At 35.9% G+C, this 26,653-nt stretch overlaps 1 protein-coding gene across 2 annotated transcripts in view; it reads left to right on the forward strand.

Annotated features, from left to right (window-relative positions):
- TAB2 (TGF-beta activated kinase 1 (MAP3K7) binding protein 2) overlaps window positions 1–26,653 on the forward strand; it is a 50,579-nt gene that overhangs the window by 15,804 nt on the left and 8,122 nt on the right. The window contains exons 1-3 of one of the 2 annotated variants that reach the window (XM_083349522.1): window positions 12,717–12,864; window positions 13,227–13,462; window positions 14,796–16,296. In XM_083349522.1, the coding sequence (XP_083205648.1) occupies window positions 14,916–16,296 (1,381 nt within the window). In that variant the 5' untranslated portion in view covers window positions 12,717–12,864; window positions 13,227–13,462; window positions 14,796–14,915. Of the gene's footprint in view, window positions 1–12,673; window positions 12,865–13,226; window positions 13,463–14,795; window positions 16,297–26,653 lie in introns of those variants that run through there. The other variant, XM_083349521.1, reaches the window with a different exon arrangement.

The following is a 26,653-nucleotide window of genomic DNA, read 5'->3' on the forward strand; positions in this document are numbered from 1 at the left end:
TGCAATTACCTTTTGAGGCTTTCCCTCCTTATGGAGGGTGTCAGTGATGGTATTCTGCACAACTGTCAGGTCAGCAGTCTTCCCCATGATTATGATTCCTCCTGAACCAGACTGAGAGACCATTTAAAGGCTCAGGAACCCTTTGCAGGTGTTATGGCTTAATTAGCTGATTAGAGTGGGACACTTTGAGCCTAGAATATTGCACCTTTTCACAATATTCTAATTTTCTGAGATTGTGGATTTGGGGTTTTCGTGAGCTGTAAGCTATAATCATCACAATTATGACAGATCACGGCTTGAACTATCTTGCTTTGCATGTAATGAGTCTCTCTCATATATTAGTTTCCCCTTTTAAGTTGCATTACTGAAATAAATGAACTTTTGCACGATATTCAAATTTTTCGAGTTTCACCTGTATGACAATGAGCTTTGAGAATCTGAAAGGCTATTACATAGAAAATAAAGCAAAGTTGTTCTCTATTGCTAAAAAAAACATAACTGTAACTAATGAATGATATCTAGTTCATTGGCTGTCCTAATTTAAGGTCTTGGTGTTGGTTTATGAAGCTTCTCACAGCTCGAGATACTTCTGAATTTGAAGGAATTCTTCTTCCTGTACCTTCCTTTACCCTGAGATCATTTTCAGAAAGCCTGCCTTGGGAGCGCCCTTCCATGGGGAGATGTGGTTAAGGGGGCTGAGAAGCAACATTTGGAACCTCCAATTCTAAAGTTTCCTCTGTAACCACATACACCTGGCATAATCTTTATTATCTTTTCATACTAGACAAAAGCTTTTAATGATAATGCTGCTGTGGTTTTTAATATTACCGCTTTTCTTTTGTCGTTCATTATTTATGTTATTAGCTACCATCCTAGGTGGCTTTTAAAGGGAAAGAATAAATATGTAAAGTCACTGGTAGCAGTGGCTGTATAAAGATTAGAGGCAGTAGTACATTTCTTAGTAGCACTTCCTATGGGGCAATAACTACAGAGATCTGCTGCTTCTATTTCCTTGTGAGCGAGCTTTCTGGAACCATCTGGCTGAACTAGATGGCCTTTCTTCTCATTGTGCAAGTCTGCATGTAGAGAATTACAGAAACCCATTTGTTTACTCTGAAAGATATATTTAATTATATTTTAGCCTATAACTTATGCCATTAAAACATTATCTTAAATTTATAATGTTTCATTTTGCCAGTTTTTGTGGAAAAGCCCAACTGTGTATTTTTATAGGATGCTTATTGAAACCCACAATTTAGTATTTTCTTCCCCTACAGGAAAATTGAAAATTGGAATGGTAATATCTGGAATTTTGAAAGTTTTTGTTTGAGATAAAAACAGAATTTCCTAAACTTATCATTTTAATTTTTGAGGACTTATTTCAGTGTTGGGGTTGTTTTTTTGTTTATTTGTATGTTTGCATTTCTGTCTGGGCAATGTCTGGGCAATTACTTCTTCCATTTTTCCTTAATTTTTTTATTTCTTTTCTACTGTACTACTTAACTCACTCACCCTTCTCAGAGTATATTATGGTATGTTTTTAAAAAGTGGAAGCTATAGCAAAAAGGTAGAGTGTTTACATGAAGCCTTACATAGGTTTTGATAAAAATATTGGTTCCTATATTTTCCTACATTATTGTTAGGCAATGTAGGAAGACAGCATCCACCTCCCGAGAAGGAAATATTTTGTGGAATATTAAAAGGGCAGAATATTATATTTTCCCAAAGGAACAATATAAAATCTTAGGCAGAAACCACCACCACCTGAAGCCTCTCTGCCCCAAGCCGAAACCAGCTCTGTAGAAATGCAGATTTGATAATCCTTTCAGAAAAACTGGAGCCGGGAAGCTTGGAGCTGATGGGATTAGAGACCTTAAAAAGACCCTTAAAATCTACATCCCCCACTGAAAATCTAAAGACATGACCTTTAGAACATAATAAGATTAACCCACCATTAGAATACCAAAAAGGGCACACTGCACCTCAGGTCAAAGTACATGACATAGGAAATACAAAGCCACAAGAACAGGAAAAATCTTAAACACAAAAGCCCAAGAAGGTATAAAAACCCACCACTCCCAGCTGCTCCAGAGCCACATGTCTTGTGGTTCTGCTCTTCAATAAACTGCAACCTTCTTTCTAAAGCAGTCTCCATTTTGTTTATTCCCAACTTGGACTGGATTCCTGATGAAGATTTTTCTTTCCACAGCAACTTTATAAAAAGGGATTAATTGAATGCCCTTTTGCATTTTCATCTCACCCTTTCTTTCATTTAATGTGTAAATAAATTGCACATAAGTGAATTCATGAGTGACTACTTCAGAAACAGATTGTATAAACAAGTCTTCTGTATGTGTTTATTCACACTCTGTATTTTCAGGTTTTTGGCTGGTGGATAAATCTTGTTAATCTATTTCTGAATATTGCCCATAACATCTAATAGAAATTAAGTAGGTTTATATATGTTTATTTCTAAATAATGGAAAGAAATGTAACCTGATTATTATTCCTTTTTAGGGAATATGAAGAAATTTGAAAACTGTTATAATTTAGTATATGTGGTAAATGGTAAAGTTTTCTTAGCATAATTAAATAAATTCCATAGGAGTGTGAACATTTTTAAGGATCATACCTATGTTGTAATTTGGCTACCATTCCATATGAGAGCAAAGTCTGTGCAATTTTGTGTTTTGAATGTTGCTTGTTTTATCCTGGATATATTTAGATATTTTGCTTCTTTGTATTTAATATTGTGTTACATAATAGCAGAAGGTGCAGAGGAGTTTACATGTGTTCTGACAAAATATAATAAAGGTTATGTATTCATTTGCAGGTAATATCAATAACTTTTGGATGGGAAAGAATGAATTTTTTTAGGCCAGAATATTAGTTGTTGGCATATATATGTTATTGAGTACCAAACAATAATAAAATTTGTTTACATAATTTCTTAACTTAGAATTTAAACAGAAACCAAGTAATATCAAGTTGAACAATTACTGCCCACTGCAACTAACGTGGAAGCTTTGGTTCTGTGATGGAACTTAGTATTTCTGATTGCACTTGTAAATAATTACTGTGTTTAAGTCCTGGCACAGAGTGACTAATCCTACTCATTTTCTGGAAAGCAGGTGGGATGTCTTGCCAAGAGTGTTGAGGTGGATAGAAGTGGTAAAATATTGTTTCTGAAAAAAACAGCCATGCTGGTACAGATTGAAAGGCAAATATTGTTTTTCTGAATCATTGAGAATTTGGGGGAGCTGTGGAATAATTCACATTTGTTTCAACAAAATACAGAAATGGCTAGAATCTCACTATTTCCAACTATTTGCATAATATAGAAATAAAAGATGATCTATGCTTTTCTGTTCTTGCCAAACAATTGGGAAGGAATTGGGGCAACCACAGATACTGCCTGGCAACTCTGATGAGCCAGAATTTTGCAAGCAGTTATTATTTGATTACGTGTGTGTGTTTCTGTGTGTATCTTGTACACATTTGTTAACCCACGGTACTTTTAAAAAAGCTGAATTTGCTCAATCCTGTTCCTTCAGCTAGTGGAAGAACAAGGTTTTTTCAGGCATTTGAGAAATATACCCAGCGCTTCCTTCCTTCCTAATAGTTGTCTTTGTTTCCTGAATTCAGCTAGTCCTTGACTTATAACCGTTTGTTTAGTGACCATTCAAAATTCCAATGGCACTGAAAAAAAGTGTCTTATGACAGTTCTAGCATCTCCATGGTGACGTGAACAAAGTTTGGATGCTTGGCAGCTGGAATATATTTATGACTGCTGCAGTGTCCTGGAAGGAAGTGATTACCTTTTGTGATTTTCTGACAAGTAAAGATTACGTGAAAGCCAGATCACTTAACAACCATGTTACTAACTTAATAACTGCAGTCATTCACTTTACAACTGTGGCAAGAAAGGTTGAAAAAATGGGCAAAACTAACTTAACTGTCTCACTTAGCAACAGAAATGTTGGGTTCAGTTGTTGTCCTAATTGGAGGACAACTTTTACTGTTTGCACACCAAAAGGAAATAGATAAAACTGGACTCTGTGAAAGATTCCTAAGCTGAGGAACATTGGCCATACATTGGAGTGAATCCAACTAAAGGAAGGTGAATTCTGTTTTCAGGTTTAGAAATGCTTATGTTTAAGGTTTTGAAATAATCCGAAATATATAATACGAATGCTGGAATATTCACATAATTTAAATATATCAGGATAAATTCTAATCATTAAAAACTTCTCTATGTCCATTAGATCCACTATTTATCCATCTATTGTTCAAGCCCTTCTAGGTAGTTTAGATAGGAGGGGGTGCGAACATCTACTATCTAACATCATCTCTGATCCCCATTTCCTTGTATGAATGTCTAAACTGATATATGGTATATGGTATAATGTATTCTTTCTACTATATTAGTCACTTGTAAAATCATTAAGTAGACTGGTGGTCAGTAGCATGTGGTTTTGTGGTGAGTGCAAATTAGAAATATTGGCCCTTCTACTTGATCAATAATTATTTTTTGGATGTTTCTCTAACTATAATGTATTTTATTACCAAACATATTTACCAGTCTGTAAAAGAAAAATGAAGGGAAAAACCACTTCTCCACATGCAAATAAATATTTAAAGCTAATGGATCTTGCAGGCACTTAGAAATAAACCAGTATTCTTTTAATATTAGGGTTGGTGTTAGAATTATTTTATATGTAGATGCTGTGGATAAGGGTTATAAAATATTAGGAACTGGCCTTTGCTGTATATACAGGTGCGTAGCTTATGGAAGAAATAAAAGTAGAATTCCGTTTAGAAAATTTGTCACAGTAGAACATTATTGGAAACATAATGTATGGCATGGCTTTAAATTCTGCCTGGAAAGCTAAATTGATTTCAGTATTGTGCATATTTGAAATGGAGACTGCTATTTCTGACACCTAGTATTATTTCGGGAAGTAATCCCAAACCTGTATCCTTCATAGGAAGTTTTTGTTCCACTTCCCATGAGACTGAATTTAGAATAAATCTGTATTCACAAAAGGTTTGCTTTTTAAAATCAGAAGATGTTGGGTGTGTGTTTGTGTGTTAGCTCTATTCTAAAGAAATTGTGCTTAGTTGACTAATACGGGTCAATATGGAAATATACATTTGTTTTAAAGGATAAACTTCACTATGGCATTAATCCATTTGTAATTATTGCACTATTATATTATATTAATTATATTATATTAATTATATTATATTATATTATATTATATTATATTATATTATATTATATTATATTATATTATATTATATTATATTATATTATATTATTATAATATATTATATTTATATTATATTAAGGGACGCGGTGGCTCAGTGGGTTAGGACGCTGAGCTTGTCGATCAGATGGTCGGCAGTTTGGCGGGTCGAATCCCAAGTGCCGCGTAACAGAGTGAGCGCCTGTTACTCGTCCCAGCTTCTGCCAACCTAGCAGTTCGAAAGCACGTAAAAATGCAAGTAGAAAAATAGGGACCACCACAGTGGGAAGGTAACAGCGTTCCGTGAGCCTTTGGCGTCTAGTCATGCCGGCCACATGACCACGGAGATGTCCTCGGACAAGCGCTGGCTCTTCGGCCTTGAAACGGAGATGAGCACCGGCCCCTAGAGTCGGAAACGACTAGCACGCATGTGTGGGGGAACCTTTACCTTTACCTTATTATGTGATTTTTACATGATTTTCAGATCCACACATGTATCTGAAGCCTGTGTTCTTAGTTCTAATTCTTTTCTAGGTGGTTTTTCTTGATGCATAACACTGGTGGGAAATTACCCTAGGTTATTAGGGCCTAGTTTTTTACTAGGATATTTTCACTCATTTTTTTTCCTGGATTATAAACAATAGTAGAATTAAAAAACACTGATTGTAATAAAATATACTATTTGAAATTATACTCATAAATTATACTGCTTTACTCCTGAATATGATCCTTAGATTTCCCCCCCCCCCCAATTTTTGGGGTCAGTAGTTTTCAAATATTATAAACATAAAGTTTCTCTGTAATTTTGCCTGTATTATAATTATATTTATGTAGAAGGAATAAGTGAACCAAGTCAGGGCAGTGAAAAGTAAGTTTAACTAATATAAAAGTAATTTCCTGGATGGAATCTTTTTCAGGGCCTCTCAGTTTGAAGTTAGAGGGGTTTTGTGTACAGACATTTAAATTTATTTAATTGCTCCTTGTTTTTGTTTTCAACATGACTCACTAGAATCTCAAAGCTGGAAAAGTTGGAAAGTTAGAAAAAAGAAAATTCCATTATTTAAATTGGTTGAAATCTAACAGTTTACAAAAAATAACTATACCACCTCATTTAATACAACCCATTTTTCTAATATATATACTTATTTTGTGGAAATAATAGCTACTTTCATTCTTTCAAAAAAAAGGGAATAGGGCACGAAACTTTGAAGTCTACCTTCACATGCAGCTGTTAAGAATGTTTTGGAATGTAACCATAGGGATTATTTGCTCAGTAAAGATTATATTTATGACTATTCAGCAAAAAAAGTTGCATCTCCTTTCTGACTGAGGAATTCTTTGAAACCTATTGCTTATTTATGAAAACTATACTGTTCCTCAGTTGTATAGATCCCAAAATTGTTCAAGCTATGAATTTTTTTGTATGTGAAAAATTCAGTATATTTTTTATTTACAAGGCTTATAATACACCCCACTCATAGAGGATTCTAGATAGCATATAATAACTATAAATAAAACATAATCATTGAGGACTTTCAAAAGATTTTAAACCTGGCTTTTTTCGCAGGTTGTAGGATGCTGGTAGAGTCAAATTTGTGTTTTTTTATCTTATATGATTGAGGAACTGATTGTTTTTAACTGCCACCTTTTAATTGTCTTTTCTACAGTTTTCATATGTATGTTTCTGTTTTTATGCTTTGTTAGCTTTCCAGAATTGTTTGATAAAGCATCCATATATCTTTATTTAATAAATCCATTAATAAAACCCTAACATTAAATATAGAAGATGAATGCCCTTATTCATGATCACTAGGGATCAATGATTCATTGAAACTCTACAGCCTTGATTTGCTAATGTAATAATAACATGCTAATGGTTACATGTGACTTTGGAGGGAGAGACTCCTATAAAGGGGTGTCTGCCATAGAGAAGCAGTGTGATTCTGTCTTTAACACCATCTAAATACATTGTGGCTAAGTCTTCAAACATGGCGTCAACTCCCCTCCGCCCTGTGCGTGCCCACAGAGAGGGTCTCCTCAGGGTGCTTCCGGTCAGGGAATGTCGGCTGGTGGCCCCCAGGGGGAGGGCCTTCTCTGTGGGTGCTCCGGCACTATGGAACCAACTGCCGGTTGAGCTCCGGATGGCACCGGACCTCCGCTCCTTCCGCCGCGGGCTGAAGACCCACTTCTTTGAACTAGCTGGTCTGGCCTGATGGGGAGGGTCTTTTTAACGGGTTTTTTATTATTTTATTGTTATTGTATTTTAATTGGGCATTGGTTTAATCTCTTTTTAATTTTTGTACTGTTACTTATTTATATATGCCCTGTTAACCGCCCTGAGTCCCTCGGAAGAAGGGCGGTATAGAAATTGAATAAACCTAAACCTAAACCTATTAGGTTATCGTAAGATTTCTGGATGTTTTATTTTTAAATTGGATTTTTCTACAAAGTAAGTTTATATAATACTAAGTTTGAATCTGTTGGCAAACAGTATACATGTATTCAAGTACTGTAATTTTTTTTAAAAAAAGGTTTGCATAAAATTACTGTTCTCTAAGTACTAATTGTGCCTTTTTATAATTTAATAAGAGTGATTTTTCCCCATTTTTAAATCATTCTAAATTTTCCATGCCAAATAAATTTCTGCACAACCTCTGTGGTACAATAGGAATATTTTGTGAAGTGTATATTGTTTCCTGGCATCCTTTTCTGTTAAGGTCTGGCTGTTACATGGATATTATGAAAGGGATTGCCTGTGGATATTCTCCAGTCATCCAGGTCATGGTTGTCTCAAAGGTGCTTTTTCAAAAGGCAACTTGACTTTATTTTTCCTTGGAGTCATTTTGCTTCTCATCCAAGAAGCTTCTTCAGTTCTGACTGAATGGTGGAGGACGGAAGGATTTATATTCCTTGCAGTCATCTGGTTGTTAGTACTTTTCCTGAGGGTCCAAAGGCCACTTGGAGGTTTATGGTGCCCTCAGAGTCACCTGAATAATGCAAATGGGTGTGGAACCTTGTTGTAACTGCTGAAAGTTTACAACACAGTCCTTTCAGCAGTTCCAAATCTTTCAAAAGTAATAATTTAAAAAAGAAAAAATGATGAAAAATTCTAGCCATCTTAAGATTATTTCTTTAACTTGCGAGTAAAGAGGATATGACTTTCTAATTCAAAAATATTTAAAGTCTTGTGACTTCTTGTATTGAGCCATCTGCATTTTGTATTAAACAGCCTCTTTGGAAACCAAATTACAAAGGTGTAATTTGATCTTTCAGCCCTGTTTGGTAAATACTATCATTTTGCGGGTACAATATGTTCTACTGCTAAAAGAAAAAAATATAAGTTTTTTAGTCCACATTTTTTCCTCTTCAAATTGTTAGCCTCAACAAATTTTCATTTAATAAATGTTTTAATTGATTAAAACAAATCAATTTAATTAATTGTTGATTTAAGTATAGAATCGTCTTAATTGAATGCTGGTCTTCAGGCACACAAAATTAAAACTGGTTTTTTCTGTATTTTTTCAGGATATGAATATAATATGAACATCATATGTTTATTGTTTATTGAATTGAATGATGAGCATAATATGATATGATAAGCATAATATGAATATGGTAATTTGATATAAAAATTATTAACATTTTATTTAATACATAGATTCTGAGGAAAATTATATAAAAATTGTTTGATAAATTACCAAACATTTAATACCATTATCATTATTTTAAAATTCAAAAGTATGTTTGGAAGCTACACCTTTATTTGTGACTTTTCTTAAAGCTTAGGGCTACAAGAGACTAATACAGTAAAATGTCTTAAGAGCCACATCTGAAAAATGTAGTTAATAGAACTGCAAGGAACAGAAATAAAAAATGACTTGAAGGCATAAATGTGAAGTCTGTATGTGTCTAGTTTCTATATATTAAGAAATATGTAAACATTGTAGTATGTGCTGTTACATGCACTTGCAATTTACTTATATACTGTAATTATAGTACATAACTATGGATTGAGAAAAGCTTCAGAACATTTTTTTCCATATTTGGCATGTCGGAAATTAACAGTAACATTGGCAGAACAGCATTCCTCACCAGCTAGAGGTGGTTATACCCTGTTAGTACTGTTTGATTTCAACTTCCCCTTTCTAGAATTTGAGGTATCTTGGGAGTTGATGGCCACCATGACAACTGTGAAGTCATTTCAGCTCATCCTTGGCCTGACCCACGTGGCTCATTACACTCTAGATCTAGCTTTTCCTTCAGAGCAGATGTGTCATGATCTGATCCTTTTACACTATCATGGAAAAATAACTGTCTTTATGACAGTGGAATTAACCAGACTTACATATCTCTGCTTAGTGAGGAGGATCCCATCCTACACATTTGGTGAATTCAGCAGGTTTCCTGGTAAGCACTTGGGGAGTTTTCCAGTGATTGGGAGGGCATCTCTCATGAGCATCCTCTTGACCTCTAGAAAAGCAAAAAAATTAAAATAAAGTGCTTGACAAAATTGCCCATATCAGCATCTTTCCACTGATCCTGTGTAGTCATGTTCCAGAGTAATCGGGTAAGAAAGCCATAAGTTATGTACAGATTTCTATAAAAGTTGTGTACAGTAGTGCTTGGTATGCATGTGTGTTTTGCTTATGGTTTACCTTATTGTTAGTGTATTGCTGGAATATATGGGAATCATAATCAGTGTTTATAATGTAATTGGTGGAAATGGCAAAACTGTTTTAATTAAAAGAGAAGAACCTGTCTAGTTTTGTTTCTACTCGGAAACCGCTTCTGGATTTTTTGCTCAAAACAGAAAATAAAAGAAACTTTTATTATAGGTTTTGACGACTAGAGTGACTTATGTTGTTACAGAAATGGCTTGAAATATTTAGAAATATAAAGCAAAATATTGAGGTTGTAATTTTTTTGATATTCTACCACACTGATAAAAGTCACTACTATTTTCTTTCTTTTTCTTTGCACTCCTCTTCTTCTTTAACTCTTTTATTTATTTTTGTATTTTTAATCTTATAAATTTTAATAAAATATTAAAAATCACTGTTTACAAACTATATGTCTCTACTTGTTGACAGTAGAATGTTTGTGGATTAGGTATTGTAATTATAAGCATTTTAATAGATGGAATGAAATATTTATTCAGCAGATTAGTTCTTGCTATATTGTTGATTTTTGAAAGTTTAGCTAATATAAAAACATTTTTATTGATTTTCAAAGAATGGTTCAACTGAAAATCTGTTTATACTATATCATTTTATTGGTATGTTGGAATTCTTAATTTTGGTGACTTTAGCAGTTATCATTAGAACAAGGTTTCTTAAACATGGTATTTATTATATACAGTATAGTCAGTGGAAAAAATGTCTTGAAATAGCAGAAGATTATATGTTTTAAAGAAGATTAATTTGAACAGCCATTTGTCATAATAACTGATATCTACTTGTTTACACAAATTTATATCAAGACCAGTAGAAAGATATATGTAAGTGTGGCAGAAAACTACATTTTTAAAAAATAAACTTTTCCTGAAGACTTTTTGTTTTCTCCATATATTGAATATAAGACATATTGATTGATTAAACTTATGAAACACTTCCAAATATTTTCTTTTTAAATTACATGTTGTAATATTACAGTTTTCTTATATTGCTACCCAGCATATACTGGGTAGAAAAAGCTGCTTCATTTGATCATTAGACTGTGTCTCTCTGATAAAGGTTAGCACTCCAACAAAAGAACAGTGTAGTAATGTAGAATAAATTTATTATACTAAAATGTTTTGTGACTATAACATCAACTTAAATAGAATCTTCCTAGTAATGTTTGGTAAATATTATCAAACCATAAGGAACATTAAAACAAACTTTCATGATACTACCACAACATTGCTATTTTTTGATAAAAACATGTATGATGACACAATCACAAGCTTCTTGCTAATAAGTTGTAGAAATGTGATAAATATAAAAAGTGAGGCAAATAAAACCCAAATAAAATATGTGGTTTCAGGCCCTCAAAGCCTTCCAGAAAAACTCCAGCTTCTGAGCTTCAGCCCAGCTTAATCTCCTGAAAGTGGCTAGAGGAGATTAACAATTGGCTGCTTTTCACCAGCATTAGTTGTCTGGTTGGGCTGACTCTAGAAAGGGGGCACAGTTCTATTGTCAAAGTAAAAAAAATGTCTACTTTGAAAATGGTGATCCATGATTGCATAGATCCTGGCCATAATGACATAATTAAGTTACTGTGCAGCTTTGGACTGTACATTCATTTTACAAACCTACATGCAAAAATTACTAATGTACAAATATTTGCTCTGTTATCTATTGTTCAGAAATGTATTTAGTCATTTGTGTATGAAGAGAGAGAAACATGGATTAGCTTACTTTTCAGCCATAGAAAGCTTGCTAATCACAAACATAATAAAATTGGTTAATAAAAGTAGTCTTTCAGTAACGACCACAACTGAGCCCACAATTATGTCTGTAAGTCATGGTGGTCATTAAGTGAGACATCTTGCTTAATGATCACAAACCCTATTCTCCCTGTTACAGTCAGTAAGCGGAATACACGGTGCCTCAGATTAGGGGAAACCCAGTGCAAGCCCATGCACTGCAGCACTTCCCCAGTTCACATTTGGCCTGCCCCAGACCTCCCTGAGTTTCTTCCATCTTCTGAGGCACCCCTTGCTCCACTTCCCACCCATCTGGGTCCCCCACCCTACTTTCCCTCACACAGCCTGCTCCAGTTGTCTTTTTGAAAAGAATTGCCAGAACTGCGACAGCCTGGTGCTGTCCCAGAAATGGGTGCCATTTTGTGAGCATTTATATTTCTTGGATTGTGAATGGCACCTGCTTCTGGCATGGCACAACCCTGCAGATTGGCTGGTTCTCCTTAGGAAAATTGATCTTTGGGAAAGTGAGGCATGATGGGGGCAAGAGCCCAAGGTTGTGGGACCCAGTGGGGCAGAAGGCAGGCCCAGAGCCTGTAGGTTTCTGGCATGCCATGGACCGGTACTGGTCCACGGACCGGAGGTTGGGAACCCCTGGCTTAAGCAATCTTATTGTATGTCTTCCTAAGCTGCTTCTCTAAAAAGTGCTAACCCTAAATTAACAAGCTCAGTTCTACGACCTTTGATCCTGATTAGAACCCTTCTGTCAGCTGCAGCCTGCAACTGACTAGATTGAAGTTCAAACTGAAGGCTTTTGTTGTTCTATATGGAGGCGTTGGTAGCAAAGTTACATTTTCATCACCTAGTAATTGGGAACAGTCTGTATCTGAGGCAGTTGCTAGCAGAGGAGATTGTGACTAATCAACTTGTTTTGTTCTTTATAGATTATAAAGCTTACATTGAGAATGCTGTAATCAAATGCATTAAGTGATTTACTTAAGTTTCTTTGTTTTGCTTACAGAAAATGCTAGGACAAAAGAGATGATTTTTATTTCACACTAAGGCCTGGAACTGCCCATTGAACAAACGTCCTGATCAGGCAACATACGAATGGCCCAAGGAAGCCAGCAAATTGATTTTCAGGTTTTAAATGACCTGCGCCAAAAATTTCCTGAGGTACCTGAAGTTGTTGTGTCCAGATGCATGTTACAGGTCAGTGCTATGTTGTTACTACTTGGAGGCATTTTAATATTGTGATATTAAAAATTAGTCATGAAGTCTTTTTTGCCTAACTTATTAAATGTATATTTTCTTTGGTATACATTTTCCTGTCCCAGTTTGAATATTATCATTTGTTTTCTTTTGGTATGCTTTTAATAGTTTTAGTTCTGCTTTTCTTGCTTTGCACTTTATTTAGTTGATTGATTCTGCTTTGTTTTGTATTTCATTTTAAACTGCTGGATATCAGATCTAAAAATATATGCTTAATATGTTTCATAAAGATCTCTTTAAAAGGCACTCATATAGCATTTATTTTCTCACTTGGTTAAATTATGTTCATGTATCCCTTATAGCAGAGGTCCCCAACCCCCGGTCCGCGGCCCAGTACTGATCCGCGGCCTGTTGGGAACCAGGCCACGCAAGCGGCAGGCAAGCATGCGAAGCTCCATTTGTGCAAGTGGCGTGCATGCACAAAACCATTCTCTCTTCCCCCCTCTCCCGCTGCCGCCACTGCTGGTCCGCAAAGCCGGAAAGGTTGGGAACCACTGCTTTATATTACAGCATCCAGTTTGCCGATAGGTAGTACACAGTAAGTATTCATTTTAAGACGATAAAATAATAGTTCTTACACTGTTTGATCCAATTAACCCCTTTTCCCAGTCCCAGAATATGATTACCCACACTAAAACAAGCCTCTCTGCAGTGGCTATCCCACTGAAGATCCATGGATCTTCAACTTAAAAAAAGCAATTACAAATTGCTCCGTTACTCCTAGGATAGGCACAAATTACCTGCAATTTAAGAGTCACTGCTGTAGAATGTTGATGTTGTGATTTGGTGGCATTGCTAAACTATTTTTCATCTTCAAATTTGGCCCTTATAGTGGTACTGTGGCCCAGTACTCTCTTCTTTTTTATATTTATATTATTTAAATTGTAGTTATCAATAGGACATTTCTGTATCTATATTATTAGTAGGTATTAATACACAAAATAATTTTTTAATTAAAATACTATGTACAAGTTTTATGTCTTTTTTGTATTTTTATTACTAGGTCATTCTATATTTAAAAATTAACACATTCAATTTTTCCTCAAATTATGGGGTTTTAACTTAAATCAACTTTAAATCTTTGTGGAAATATACACAAATACCCTGTACATTCAAGACCTTCCAGGTAGTGCTGCTAATTTCTCATGCCTTGCGTTTTTACTTCTATCACCAAAAGTAGTGTGGTACTGGATAAAAATATTTTCTATGTAAGAAAATATAGAGATAACTTTTAAAATGAAATTGAGATTAAACTCAAGCATGCATTTAACCCAAACTAAAATGCCGTTATGGATCTTTCTGGCAGTAAGGTTTAATGAGAAGATTGGTGAAGATAATTAGCTGCAATAGAAATATACTTCGTTATATTCATCCACTTACTATAGTCTTCTCCCTAAACTGCAGTTTAATGTAGTGGTTAAGGCACCAGGCACAAACCAAGAGATCATGAATTATAGTCATAATCATACTTTAGGCATGAAGCCAGTTGAATGACTTTGAGTCAGTTGTTCTCAGATTTAGGAAGAAGACAAAAGCAAACCACTTCTACATGTTGCAAGACAACTGCAGGGAATTGAACACACACACACCCCAACATATATAAGAAAGAAAGAAGGCTAATTGAGTTCAGTATTATTAACTCCCAAGAAAGATAGTACAATATTTGAAGCCATAGTATTTTAACCAATCTTTCTTTAGCTGTATCCCAGATACATACTATTTTATTGTTTCTCTTCTAAGCTTTTTTATTCCTCTTTTGCCTGTTTTCAAATAGATTTATATGTCAGAAAGCTTGCATTTTGTTAAGTTCTTAAATAATTGTGACAAAACTATAGGACTTCTAGTGATGCCTATTTTAAAATTTGTTACAGAATAATAATAACTTGGATGCCTGTTGTGCAGTTCTCTCTAAGGAGAGCACAAAATATCTCTACGGTGAAGGAGACATTGGTTTTTCAGATGATTCTGGCATTTCCAATCTGCGAAATCACATGACATCCCTTAATTTGGATTTGCAATCACAGAATGTGAATCTCCATGGAAGAGAAGGAAGTAGAATGAATGGAAGTAGGACTTTAACTCATAGTATTAGTGATGGACACCTTCAGACCAGCTTATCCAACAGCGAATTGTGTCATCCAGAACCACAGACTGCTCCAGTCCAAGTTCCACAGGGATTCTTTGGCATATCTAATACTCCTAGTACTTCCAATTCAGGACAACATTTTGGATTTCACTTGGGCAGTAAAGGATCTGGTTTGGCTCAACAAATACCTAGATTTAACCCCATTATGGTAACTTTAGCTCCAAATATTCAGCCTGGTCGGAATACCCCAACTTCTTTGCACATACATGGTGTACCTCCAATAAACAGTCCACAAGGCAATTCTATCTACATTAGACCTTATATCACAAATCCAAGTGGTACAACTCGCCAGAATCAGCAAAATCCCGCCTGGATGTCTCAGTTCAGTCCTATGCATTCTCAACAAAACTACCAGCCTTCACATTCAAACCCCTGGACAACTTTGCCCACAACCAGTTCCTTGACACATACCTCATCACAACAGTCAGCTCAGTCAATCCAACAAGGCCATCAGACCTCTCATGTGTATATGCCTATAAGTTCTCCTACAACTCCTCAAGCACCCACAGTTCATTCATCTGGTGGCTCACAGTCTTCTTCAACCCAGAGCCAATATAATATCCAAAATATATCAACAGGACCTCGTAAAAACCAAATTGAAATAAAACTTGAACCACCACAAAGAAATAATTCATCAAAACTTCGTCCTACAGGTCCCCGCTCATCCACAAATTCCTCTTCCAGCAACAGCCAGACTTTAAGTAGAAGTCAACCCACTGTTTACATAGCTGCCAGTCCACCAAATACTGATGAAATAATTACACGAAGTCAGCCAAAGGTGTACATTTCCGCCAATACTTCTTCAGGTGATGAACAACTTGTACGGAATCAGCCCACACTCTTCATATCAACAAATCCAGGAGTGACGACCACGTCTAGGAATATGTCTGGTCAGGTTAGCATGGGACCTGCCTTTATTCACCACCACCCTCCCAAAAGCAGAACAATTGGAAACAATGTTTCTGCCACTTCTCCTCGAGTAGTGGTTACCCAGCCTAATACAAAATACACTTTTAAAATTACTGTTTCTCCGAATAAACCCCCTGCAGTTTCACCGGGAGTGGTGTCCCCAACTTTTGAACCTACAAACCTCCTAAACCTTCCTGAACACTTTGCAGAAACAGAAAGTATCCAACACCTTAATGACCCTGTTTTAGCACATGTCGATAGGATTAGTGAAGCACGAAAACTGAGCATGGGGTCTGATGACGCAGCCTATACACAAGGTAATATTTTTGTGTGAATGATTGTGATTTCTGTCTTGCTGCTTTAGTCAATTCTGTACTTATTTATTTATTTTAAGTCTTTATAACAAAGAGATTTAGGGGGAAAAACCCAGTACATTGACACAGATGTACATTGCCAGTACAAGTATAGTATGAAAGAGTCAAGAAATATAATTATAGAAATTATAACTCCAATACTCTAGAACTAGAAATGGTTTTGTTAAAATCTTGAGAGAAAAACCTATAAACAATTCAGAGGTTGTTGGTAGAAGAGATAATAGAGGAAATACAGTTGGAGAGCCTGTTCATAATTTCTAGAAAAGATAAACAGCATTTTTCATTATTTCTATTCCTATTCTATTTTTATAGAACATTTATTGCCAATTAAATCCAGTCAGACTGGATAAAGATTATGAAATTGATTTATCCACCATACTATATATGAAGATTTTGATTTGCAATATTGATTATTCCTCCCACACACACACAGACACACATACGGAGGTATTAGGACACGACTGTATCCTAATAAATTTGATATTATTGCCAATTGTGGCTCTCTATGAATAAAACAAAATGAAAAATATAACCTACATATAAAGTTTTTAAGTCCCTGTGCTTGAATTGATTTGCAGCATTTTCGTTTGATGGTCCCTTTCCCATTTTCTTTTTCCTTCTTATTTCTGTGTATTTTTAATCTTTTTTCATATTGAAAAAAGTGTGTGTGAAGCAGCTCTGCAGATCTCTGCATATAAATGTTGTACAGGTATCGTCATTTAATAACCACTTGTTCAATGACCCTTTGATGGCGCTAAATCAGTGGTACAACTGCTCCTCAGGCTGATGCAGCATCCCTACAGTCGTGTGATAGTGATTCAGGTGCTTGGCAACCAACTCACAATTACAGTGTTACTGCATTGTGTCATCACCTTTTGTGACCTTCACTGCTAGCTTGTGACAAAGTCAGGAAGCTAAAAAGAGGTCAAAATGGTGACCACATGATATTATGCTCAATGATGTGGGACTGCCGTCACTAAGTGGCACAGTCATATCATGTCATGCTTTACTACCATATTACTTAGGGATGGAAATTCAGGTCTGAGTTACCTTTGTTAACTGAGGACTGCCTGTTTTATGCTTTGGCTAGGGACTTCCAAGGCAGATGCCTGTAGCCATTGCACATTTTTTAGAAAGGTCCCTCCTTCAAAGTTAGCATGCCCCAAATTTCAACCAAAAGTTTAAGCATCTGAAATGGCCAGAAATTTTCAGTTACATCAGTTATTTAATTTACAAAGTAATAATTTATCATATTATTGTTTATTGATTTTGAAACTTTGGTAACTGCTGAATAGTAATTTGCAAGATAATTGGTCGAGGTTATTTATCTTCAAAACACTTTTTGAGAATGTCAAATAAAGGAAAGGTGAACAATTAGTGTAGATTATAATATATCAGAAACATATCCCCATTTACCTATTTTTTTTCTGTTCTTCAGATCATGATCCACCACATAACAGGATAGAAAAACTCATCTGTTTAACTGAGAATCAGGATGGTGTAGAGATTTGAATTGTTAGACCCAGATTCAAGCCCACAATGTCATGGAAATTCATTGGGTGATATTGGGCTAGTCACTCTGTCTCTAACAAAAGTTTTTGTTGCCAGAAAAATTGAAGGAGGTAGTGTTATATATGCCAGCTTGACTTTCTGAAAGAGGAGTGGGATATAATAAATTAATAATCTTTTGCAGGTTTGCCTTCTTTCAGGTAATAATCTTTTCTTTTTCACATTTATTGCCCCCAGTCTGAAAATAAACAGACACCTTGATTAAGATGAACAAGCCAGGCAGCCTGGAGGTCATTGTAATTCCTTTCGCTCTTACAAAGTTCCTTGGTATATTCAATTAAGAAAAAGAGACCATCCCCTTGGCTAATCTTTATGTACGTAGGCATTTCACTTCATCTAGTCAGCAAGATTGTAACTCTTGTTTATTTATTCTTTTGGTAGATTGCCTGTCAGGGATCAAATCCAGTAAAAAGCAAATTGCTGCTTTTTGCTGATGTTTTTGCTTGCATGTTGCTGACTATGAAAAGTAGAGGAAAGAAAAGATTTGGGGAAGTTTCTTGATTCCATGAATGACATTACTGTTGCAGTAAGCGACAAGAACGTGTGCATACACTCATCCACAGACACATGCAGTCCAATACTTTAATCTCAGGAGTTTAACTTTAATGTTGCAAGTATGGAGACAATATATACACATGCAAATCACCATTTGATTTGTTGAGTTTACACAACTTGCTTGATCAGCCCTTGTTTATGCGATACAGTAGTTCATGCACTTATACCAATCTTCTATCTGGTTATGTGCTTAACTGCTGCTTTCTTAGGAAAACTCTGATTCCATGTTACCGTATCCATCCTAAATGTGCTGCTGATTGGTTAAGTTGGAAGAAAAATTATACGTACACGTTTAACTCTGTCATAAACTGTAAAACAGCAGCCCAGTCGAAGTGTTTGGAATACTGAGAACAATATCTCTTGACATGCATGAATAGGTTTTGAAGGTATAAACTTACTGAGATCAAAGCATTTTGCACAATTTGTGTTGGAAAGTGCTGATTCTGGAATACTGCTAAGATCATCACAATTACTGTATGTCTAGGGTTTTTTTCTGCAGCTTTTTTCACTGTCTCAAATTTGTGGGAATATGAGGAATATGCCCACATATTTACCTTTGGGGATCAAGTTGTTACAATCTTTTTTATGGTCTACATTGAACCACTTGTTCAGTGACCCTTTGATGGCGCTAAATGAGTGGTACTTACAACTGCTCCTCAGAAGTTCTGGCTGATGCAGCATCCCTACAGTCATGTGATAGTGATTCAGGTGCTTGGCAACCAACTCACAATGTTACTGCATCATGTCATCACTCTTTGCAACCTTCACTGCTAGCTTGTGACAAAGTCAGGAAACTAAAAAGAGGTCAAAATGGTGACCACATGATATGCTGAACGATGTTGTGGGACTGCCATCACTAAGCAGCACAGTCATGTCATGCTTTACTACCACATTACTTAGCGATGGAAATTCAGGTCTGAGTTACTTTTGTTAACTGAGGACTACCTGTATTATGTTTTGGCTAGGGACCTTCCAAGGCAGATGCCTGTAGCCATTGCTCAGTTTTAGAAAGGTCCCTCCCTCAAAATTAGCATACCCCAAATTTTAACCAAAAGTTTAAGCATCTGAAATGGCCAGAAAATTTCGGTTATATCAAGTTATTTTCACTCTCTCGAATTTGCGGGAATATGAGGATGTTGCCACATACATTGTATTTTCCTTTGGGGATCAAGATGTTACAATCTTTTTATGGTTCCTTACTGTAAAAGATTGTAATAGCAGATGTAATTGTACAGAGTTGAACGCAGGAGTGATTCTTTAAATGTAAGGAAATGTATCAATTTATTATATTTCAGTTCAGTGGGAATAGATTAAATTACCAAATTGTAGCAGTTCAAAATAATGTGTTAGAGATTTTATCAATAGTACAGAGTAGTAAATGGGCAAGCATGAAAGCAAGCAAATACCTGCATCCTTCAGTGCTTGGAATACAGCTTCAGATAGATTCAGTTTCACATTGTTAAAAAGAAACTGATGCTTTGAGTTGAAAATTGGATATCCAATTGTTACTTGAACCTACTACAGTTTAGGTGAATTTGAGTGTTTTTTCTAAATTATTTGAGATGTTTTGCAAGTGAGGTTTTTTTAGTATATCATGGGCCAAGGGATATTAATTTTTATTCTCCCGTATGTCTAGTAATAAAAAAAAATATTTCATGGATGTCCATATTCTACATCACAGTTATACGTAGTCCTCGACATATGACCACAATTGACACCAAAATTTCCATTGCTAAGCAAGACAGTTGTTAAGTGATTTTTTTTTATTAGAGTTTTACAGAAACAAGATTTTACAACATATCCCCAAATCCCACCACCCCAAACCACCCCACTTCCCCCCCCCACTTCCCAGAGCTAAATACAGGATTATAGTTATAATAATCATATTCTAAATAAGAATTATCCATAATATACAATTAACCAAATTCATAATGTGCTTTAACTCCCCTTTAACATAGATACATACAAAGTACTAACACTAAGATAACAATATCCCTCTAAAATCTACTCATAAGCTAAATGGAACTTTTTAGTCCCATATTTATTCTGAATATAATCTATCCATCTCCTCCAAACTGAAATATATCTTTCCTGTGAATGATCTTTCAAGTAAGCAGAAATCTTAGACATTTCTGCAAGATTCGAAACTTTAAACACCCATTCTTCTATAGTAGGCAAACTATCCTTCTTCCAATATTGTCCCACCAGTAACCGTGCTGCTGTTATCATATTCAACATCAAATTAATTTCTTTAACTTCACAATCTACAACAATACCCAATAAAAACAATTGCGGAGAAAACTTTATCTTCCTCTTAAAAATCTTTTGAATGTTCCACCAAATTTTAATCCAAAAAGCTTTTATATTTCTACAAGTCCACCACATATGAAAATAGGTGGCTTCTAAACTACCACATCTCCAACATTTAGACTGCAAGTTAGGATACATATTAGACAACTTCTTGGGATCCAAATGCCATCTATAAAACATTTTATAAAAATTTTCTCTTAAGTTTTGAGCCTGAGTAAATTTAACATTTCTGACCCAAATTATCTCCCAAGTATCCAGCGCAATTGGTTCCTGAATATTTTGTGCCCACTTTATCATACAATCTTTAACTAATTCCGTTTCCGAGTCCAATTCAATTAAAACATTATATATCCTCTTTATATGTGCACAATTTAAGTCTCTAATTTGTTTTACTAAATTTTGATCTGTAATTGTGATGCCAACCTTTTGATCTAACTTCCACCTAGCTTTCAATTGGATATATTTATTTATTTATTTAATTTTAATTCTATTTATATCCCGCCCTTCTCCGAAGACTCAGGGTGGCTTACAAGCTTAGCAGTAGCCTTCATTCTATGTATATGCCTGCTTATTAGGGCTTTCACACACACCCCAAGCGGCATTATTACAAAGTCAGCTTAATTGCCCCCAACAATCTGGGTCCTCATTTTACCTACCTCGGAAGGATGGAAGGCTGAGTCAACCTTGAGCCTGGTGGGATGCGAACCTGCACTAATTGCAGGCAGCTGGTGTTACTTAAGGAGGCATTAGCCCACTGCTCCACCAAGGCTCTTTTAAAAATATAAAAATATATTGAAACCAAGAGTAGCTTACCGGTATATTTTCTTGTCTTAACTCCTCTAATGATTTAAGTTGCCAATCATTCCCTTCAAATCTAAGTAATTCCTTATAAGAAACCATATCCAAACTCACTCCCATTTGACTGCATCACAACTTGCTGAATGTCTGCCAGTGTGAATGCAGGAGGTGGGGGGGAAGGTGGTTGTACTGTAGGTTTCATCTAAGTCTGCCCTGCAGCTTGTGGTAAAGGAGAAGAAATAACATTCTTAGAGATTGGAGGGCCTCCCCCACATCTCGCAGCCATCTCTTAGGTTTCGATTTCCTCTTTCACCCAGCAGAATCAAAGTTCAAAAAAAAAAAGAAAGAAAGGGAAAGGAGAGAAAAAAATAAAAGTTCTCCCTAAGTTCCTTGACTTTCCATTAAAAAAAAAAGAACAAGCTTTCAAATACGCAAAATCCGGTACTGGGTAGAATCAGTTGCAGATTGTATCTCTTGCTATGTAGCAAAATATAACAGTTTTCCAACGCAGTCACTTCACACAAGACAGAAACATTCCAGCGCCATTTTTACTCCATTTCCAACTTAGAACTTGAAGAAGATAATGAGTCCGAGTTAAAGTTAAAATCCAACTTAAAAATTCAGATCTTCCTGCTTTGCTCTGCCTGCTTCTCAAAGAAAAAAAATACTCACAGTCCCATCTAAGCAGCAGGTGTAGTTGTCGCGTCTGGTTCCACTCCTTTTGGAGCGAAAGCGTCCTGAGAGCGGAGAGAGCCTGGGCTCCGAGGGAGCTCACCCTGTTATCCCCCAAACTATTTGAGAGAATCACAGGGGAGCTCTACCTCTACCCAAACAAGCTCGCCTCTCCCTCTTCTCCCAAGGGAGAGACTCCGGCACCGCGGGACAGCTGATTTTCGCGGCCTCCGAGCGCTTTGACGCTTCCCAGGATCGAGCGGCTTCAAAACACCGCCATTCGGCGCGGCAGCACTACCGGAAGCCTCAGTTGTTAAGTGAATTTTGTTTTTTGTTCCATTTTACGACCGTTCTTGCCACAGTTGTTACATGAATCACCGCAGTTGTTAAGTTAGTAACACAATTGTTAAGTGAATCTGGCTTCCTCATTGACTTTACTTATCAGAAGGATGCAGAAGGTGATCACATGACCCAGACAGTGCAGCTGTCATAAATACTGGCTAATTGCCAAACATCTGGATTTTAATCAGGTGAACATGGGGATGCTGCAAGGGTGCTAAGTGTGAAAAATGGTTCTAGGTCCCTTTCCAGTGCTATTGTAACAAAAGGAACAGTAGTAAGTTGAGAGTACCTGTACTGCAGTTACGTTGTAAACTATGAAATATTTCTGAACAATGGCTTTCAATAAACAGTTTCCATATCACACTACCAGAGTGTTATAGATATATAGTGCAAATTCTCTTAAGAGAGGTTTGTCTGCTTGCCGATACTAATTCTTTTATTCTGTTGTTAACAAATTCTTATCAAGTTCATGTAACATAATTACAAATCTTAAGACAACATGATACATTTACTGAATATTTCTGCCATTGTCAACGGATGATAAAAACGAGATTTTTCTGGAATGAAATGAAAACACATATCAAATATACAGGCTCATTTTTCAGTGGTTGGGGAAACCATGAATATCATCTATCAGAGATTATTGTGATTTAATATAAGTTAAAAATGGCATTTATTTTCTAATTAGATAGAGTTAATCAGGCAATTGACCATATTAAAGCCGGCCATCAACCACAGTAAGATACAATAAAATAAGGTAAAGTGAGACTCAGTGAAGTGAAATAAACTGAATTAAAGTGAGATAAAATAAAGTAAAATAATTTTAAAAGAATAAAGTAAAATACAATGCAGAGATGTATAATAAAATGAATATTAAAGTTCAAAACATTGTGTCTGTAGGTGAATTCATCATGTTTGCATGCAACCCCAGTGTGTTTTATAAAATTTTGGACAGCCCTGATGATAAGCTTAATAGTTTTAATGAATCTGTCTGTCTCTCTCTCTTCTCTCTCCCTTCCTCCCCTCAAATAAGATAATCTTTTGTTATAATCCTGTCTGAGGCATATAAATGATAATTCAATAGGACACTGAATGTATTCTATTTCTGATAGTCCTCAAATACATGTTCTCAAAATATGTCACTTGGTGGAATCATCTGTATATATGATATTGAACGAAATCCATAGTCACATATTTTTCTGTCTGGAAGGCCATTTAATTTTTTGGCAAATCATTGCAACAACCTGATGTTTGCAAGTGACTCAAAATCAGGGTCTTAATATACAAAGCTCTCTTTCTATTGTCTTGACTTATGTCTGACTGAGGGCAGATAATGTGTTGAGAAGCTGTTAATATGAGATGATTTGGACAAATTGATTGGTCCATATGGTATGTTGTAGTATGCCCATCAGTTCTGGCATATTTGGGATAGCTGTTGGGCGCCATTGAAAGAATTGTCAGCTAATAATTAAAGGCTTTAATTACTGTTACATTACAAATTACCTGGTATCTGTTTCAGCTCTTACTGCTAAAGTAGGTATATTCCTGTTGGTCCCTAAAATCATACTAAAAAAGTTGCTTAGGCCCACAGATCTGCACCAATACCTGTTAGTATTGGTACAGTTTTTATCTTTTGGATCTTTAAAATGAGGAACAGAGAGCTTTGATGTTTGTAACCAAGCTATTTAGTATTTTTGATACTATTGTTGCTTTATAAAGATTTGTTTGAAGTGAGTGGCTCAAGACCCAGTATGTACAAAAACTACTCCTAAGTGTGAGAAGGAATCTATTTGTTTTATAGGTTCTTCTTCCAAATTTCAATTGTGTTTTGGCCATCTTTTTCCAAAAACCATCACTTTGGATTTATTAATATTAAAAAAATTAGAAGTGCACTAGGAACCTAATTTCCCCATCAATTTTCTCAGGCCTGCTTGGAAGGCTGTCATCAGAATCATGTCATCTGCATACAAAAGAATATTGATGTGTCTGTTAAGGATCTTTGGCAAGTGAACATCTGTAGAATGGAGAAATTATGGGATGTTGTTAACATAAAGTTTGGGGCCAAAGTACATTCTTGTCTAATACTTTTATAAGTGGATACTGTGGGTGAGAGAGCCATTTATTCCAGTATGGACTTTCAAGTATGTATTAGTACAGAGGGCCTTTACCAGGTATAGAAAACTAGGCTCCATATTTAGCTTGACAGCCTTCTTCCATAAGATATCTCTATTTATGGAATCTAATGGCACACTTAGATCTATGAAAGATGTAAACATATTTTCCATCTGTGGTGCATTTGGTAATAATATAGTATAGAATAAATCAATGATCTATTGTCGAGTACCAAGTCTGAATGTAGACTATTCTTCTGCTAGTATATTCTTCTCAATTGCCAATCCTCTGCTTTCTTCAAGAGATGTTTTGCATACATCTTCGTTGTTATATCAATAAGGCATAGGAGTCTGTAATTTAGTGGTGGTGTGTGTTTTCTTTTTTGTGAATGGGAACTGTAATGAAAAGTTCCCAACCTGCTGGGATTTGGCCAGTATTGTCTGTCTGTATGTAATCAGCCTGCTAGTAGTGGAGCGCTAAAAAGTTCTGTGACTTAAGAAGTCTTTACCGGGTGACTTATTGGGATTCAGTGACTGAATAATGTGCTTAATTTCTATCATTGTCACTGGTGGCCAATGAAGGGATGTTGTCAAGGATCAGAGATTCGGCAGTCATCGTTTCTGGATGATCCTGTTTAGAGTTGACAAATAAGTTAGTGTAAAAATCCTCCCAAACTGTAGCTGAGATGGGGATACCAAATAGGAGCTTATGCTTCTTCAGTATATCAGGCAGAATATTCCAAATTATTTTTTTATTTATCATATTTAAGAACCGCCAATCTCCCTCACATAAATATGATTCAGTTGGACTCTTTTACTGTCTTTTGTAGGTCAGATCAACTGTTGACCCTTCTTGTTGACTATTTCTTGTAATTGTACCTAAACTTTAACATCTGGGTATGATGGTTTGGTGTGGGTTATTTATTTCAACCAAATACAAAACAGCTTTTAGGTCTTTCATGAACAAGAGCAATCAAGGTTGAACCAATTAAATTTTATGGGCTGACAGTTCCTAGCTGGCAATTTTTCTATGAGAAAGTTTTTTGATGTGTATCATAGATTGAGATACTGGTAAATATTCCATTTGAGTCTTAAGTAGATATAACAACTATTATCACTCAGGACTGGGCCTTCTCAGAGTTTCATAAAGCTTGTAATTGTCTTTGTGCACACCTTAGACCAGACACGGTCAAACTCGTGACGTCACGTGACATCGCACAACGTATCAGGACAGTTTTGCCATTGCCGGCAATGGGGTGAGCGCGGCTTCCGGATGATGCGCCTGACCCGCAGTTTGACACCCCTGCCTTGGACCATTTGAGCCTTCTAGCTTGCCTCACTTCAACGTTAGCAAATACCCTTTTGTCCAGGCAGGTGGGATCAAGTGATGGTTTTTAAGAAAGGGTTGAACCAGGGCTTTCTTGAAAGGTGTGATGCCCACATAGGCATAATCATGCAAAGAAGTCCCCACTCTTAACATTAAAGTCTTTCAGTAGGATCACAATGGCTTTGTATTTGTCTCTCTAATTGCAAAGATTGTCTCTCTAATTGCAAAGATTGTCTTTCTAATTGCACCCAGATATCAGGGAGAAGTAAGGAGAGGAATGTAGAACACAACATTTAGCACCACAACTTCAGATGATTTATATTTAAATTGAATAGCTAGAAGATAGAAGGGGGTCTTCTTTGAGAATCAGTTCTCCTTGCCAGCCTAACTCTCCCTTGGCAAATAAACATAATCCCCTTAGGGCTCATTCCTAAATTTGCATGCTGTTATATGCCACGATGTGAAGGTGAATATCTTCATTAAAGATAAAGTAAAGGTATCCCCTGTCCAGGCAATTCCGACTCTTGGGAGCAGTATTCATCTCCGTTTCTTATCCAAGGGAGCCAGCATTGTCTGAAGACTCTTCCACGATCATGTGGCCAGCATGACTCTGTGC

This window comes from Vipera ursinii (genome assembly GCF_947247035.1).
Source record: "Vipera ursinii genome assembly, chromosome: 1".
In the NCBI taxonomy this organism is placed as follows: Eukaryota; Metazoa; Chordata; class Lepidosauria; order Squamata; family Viperidae; genus Vipera; species Vipera ursinii.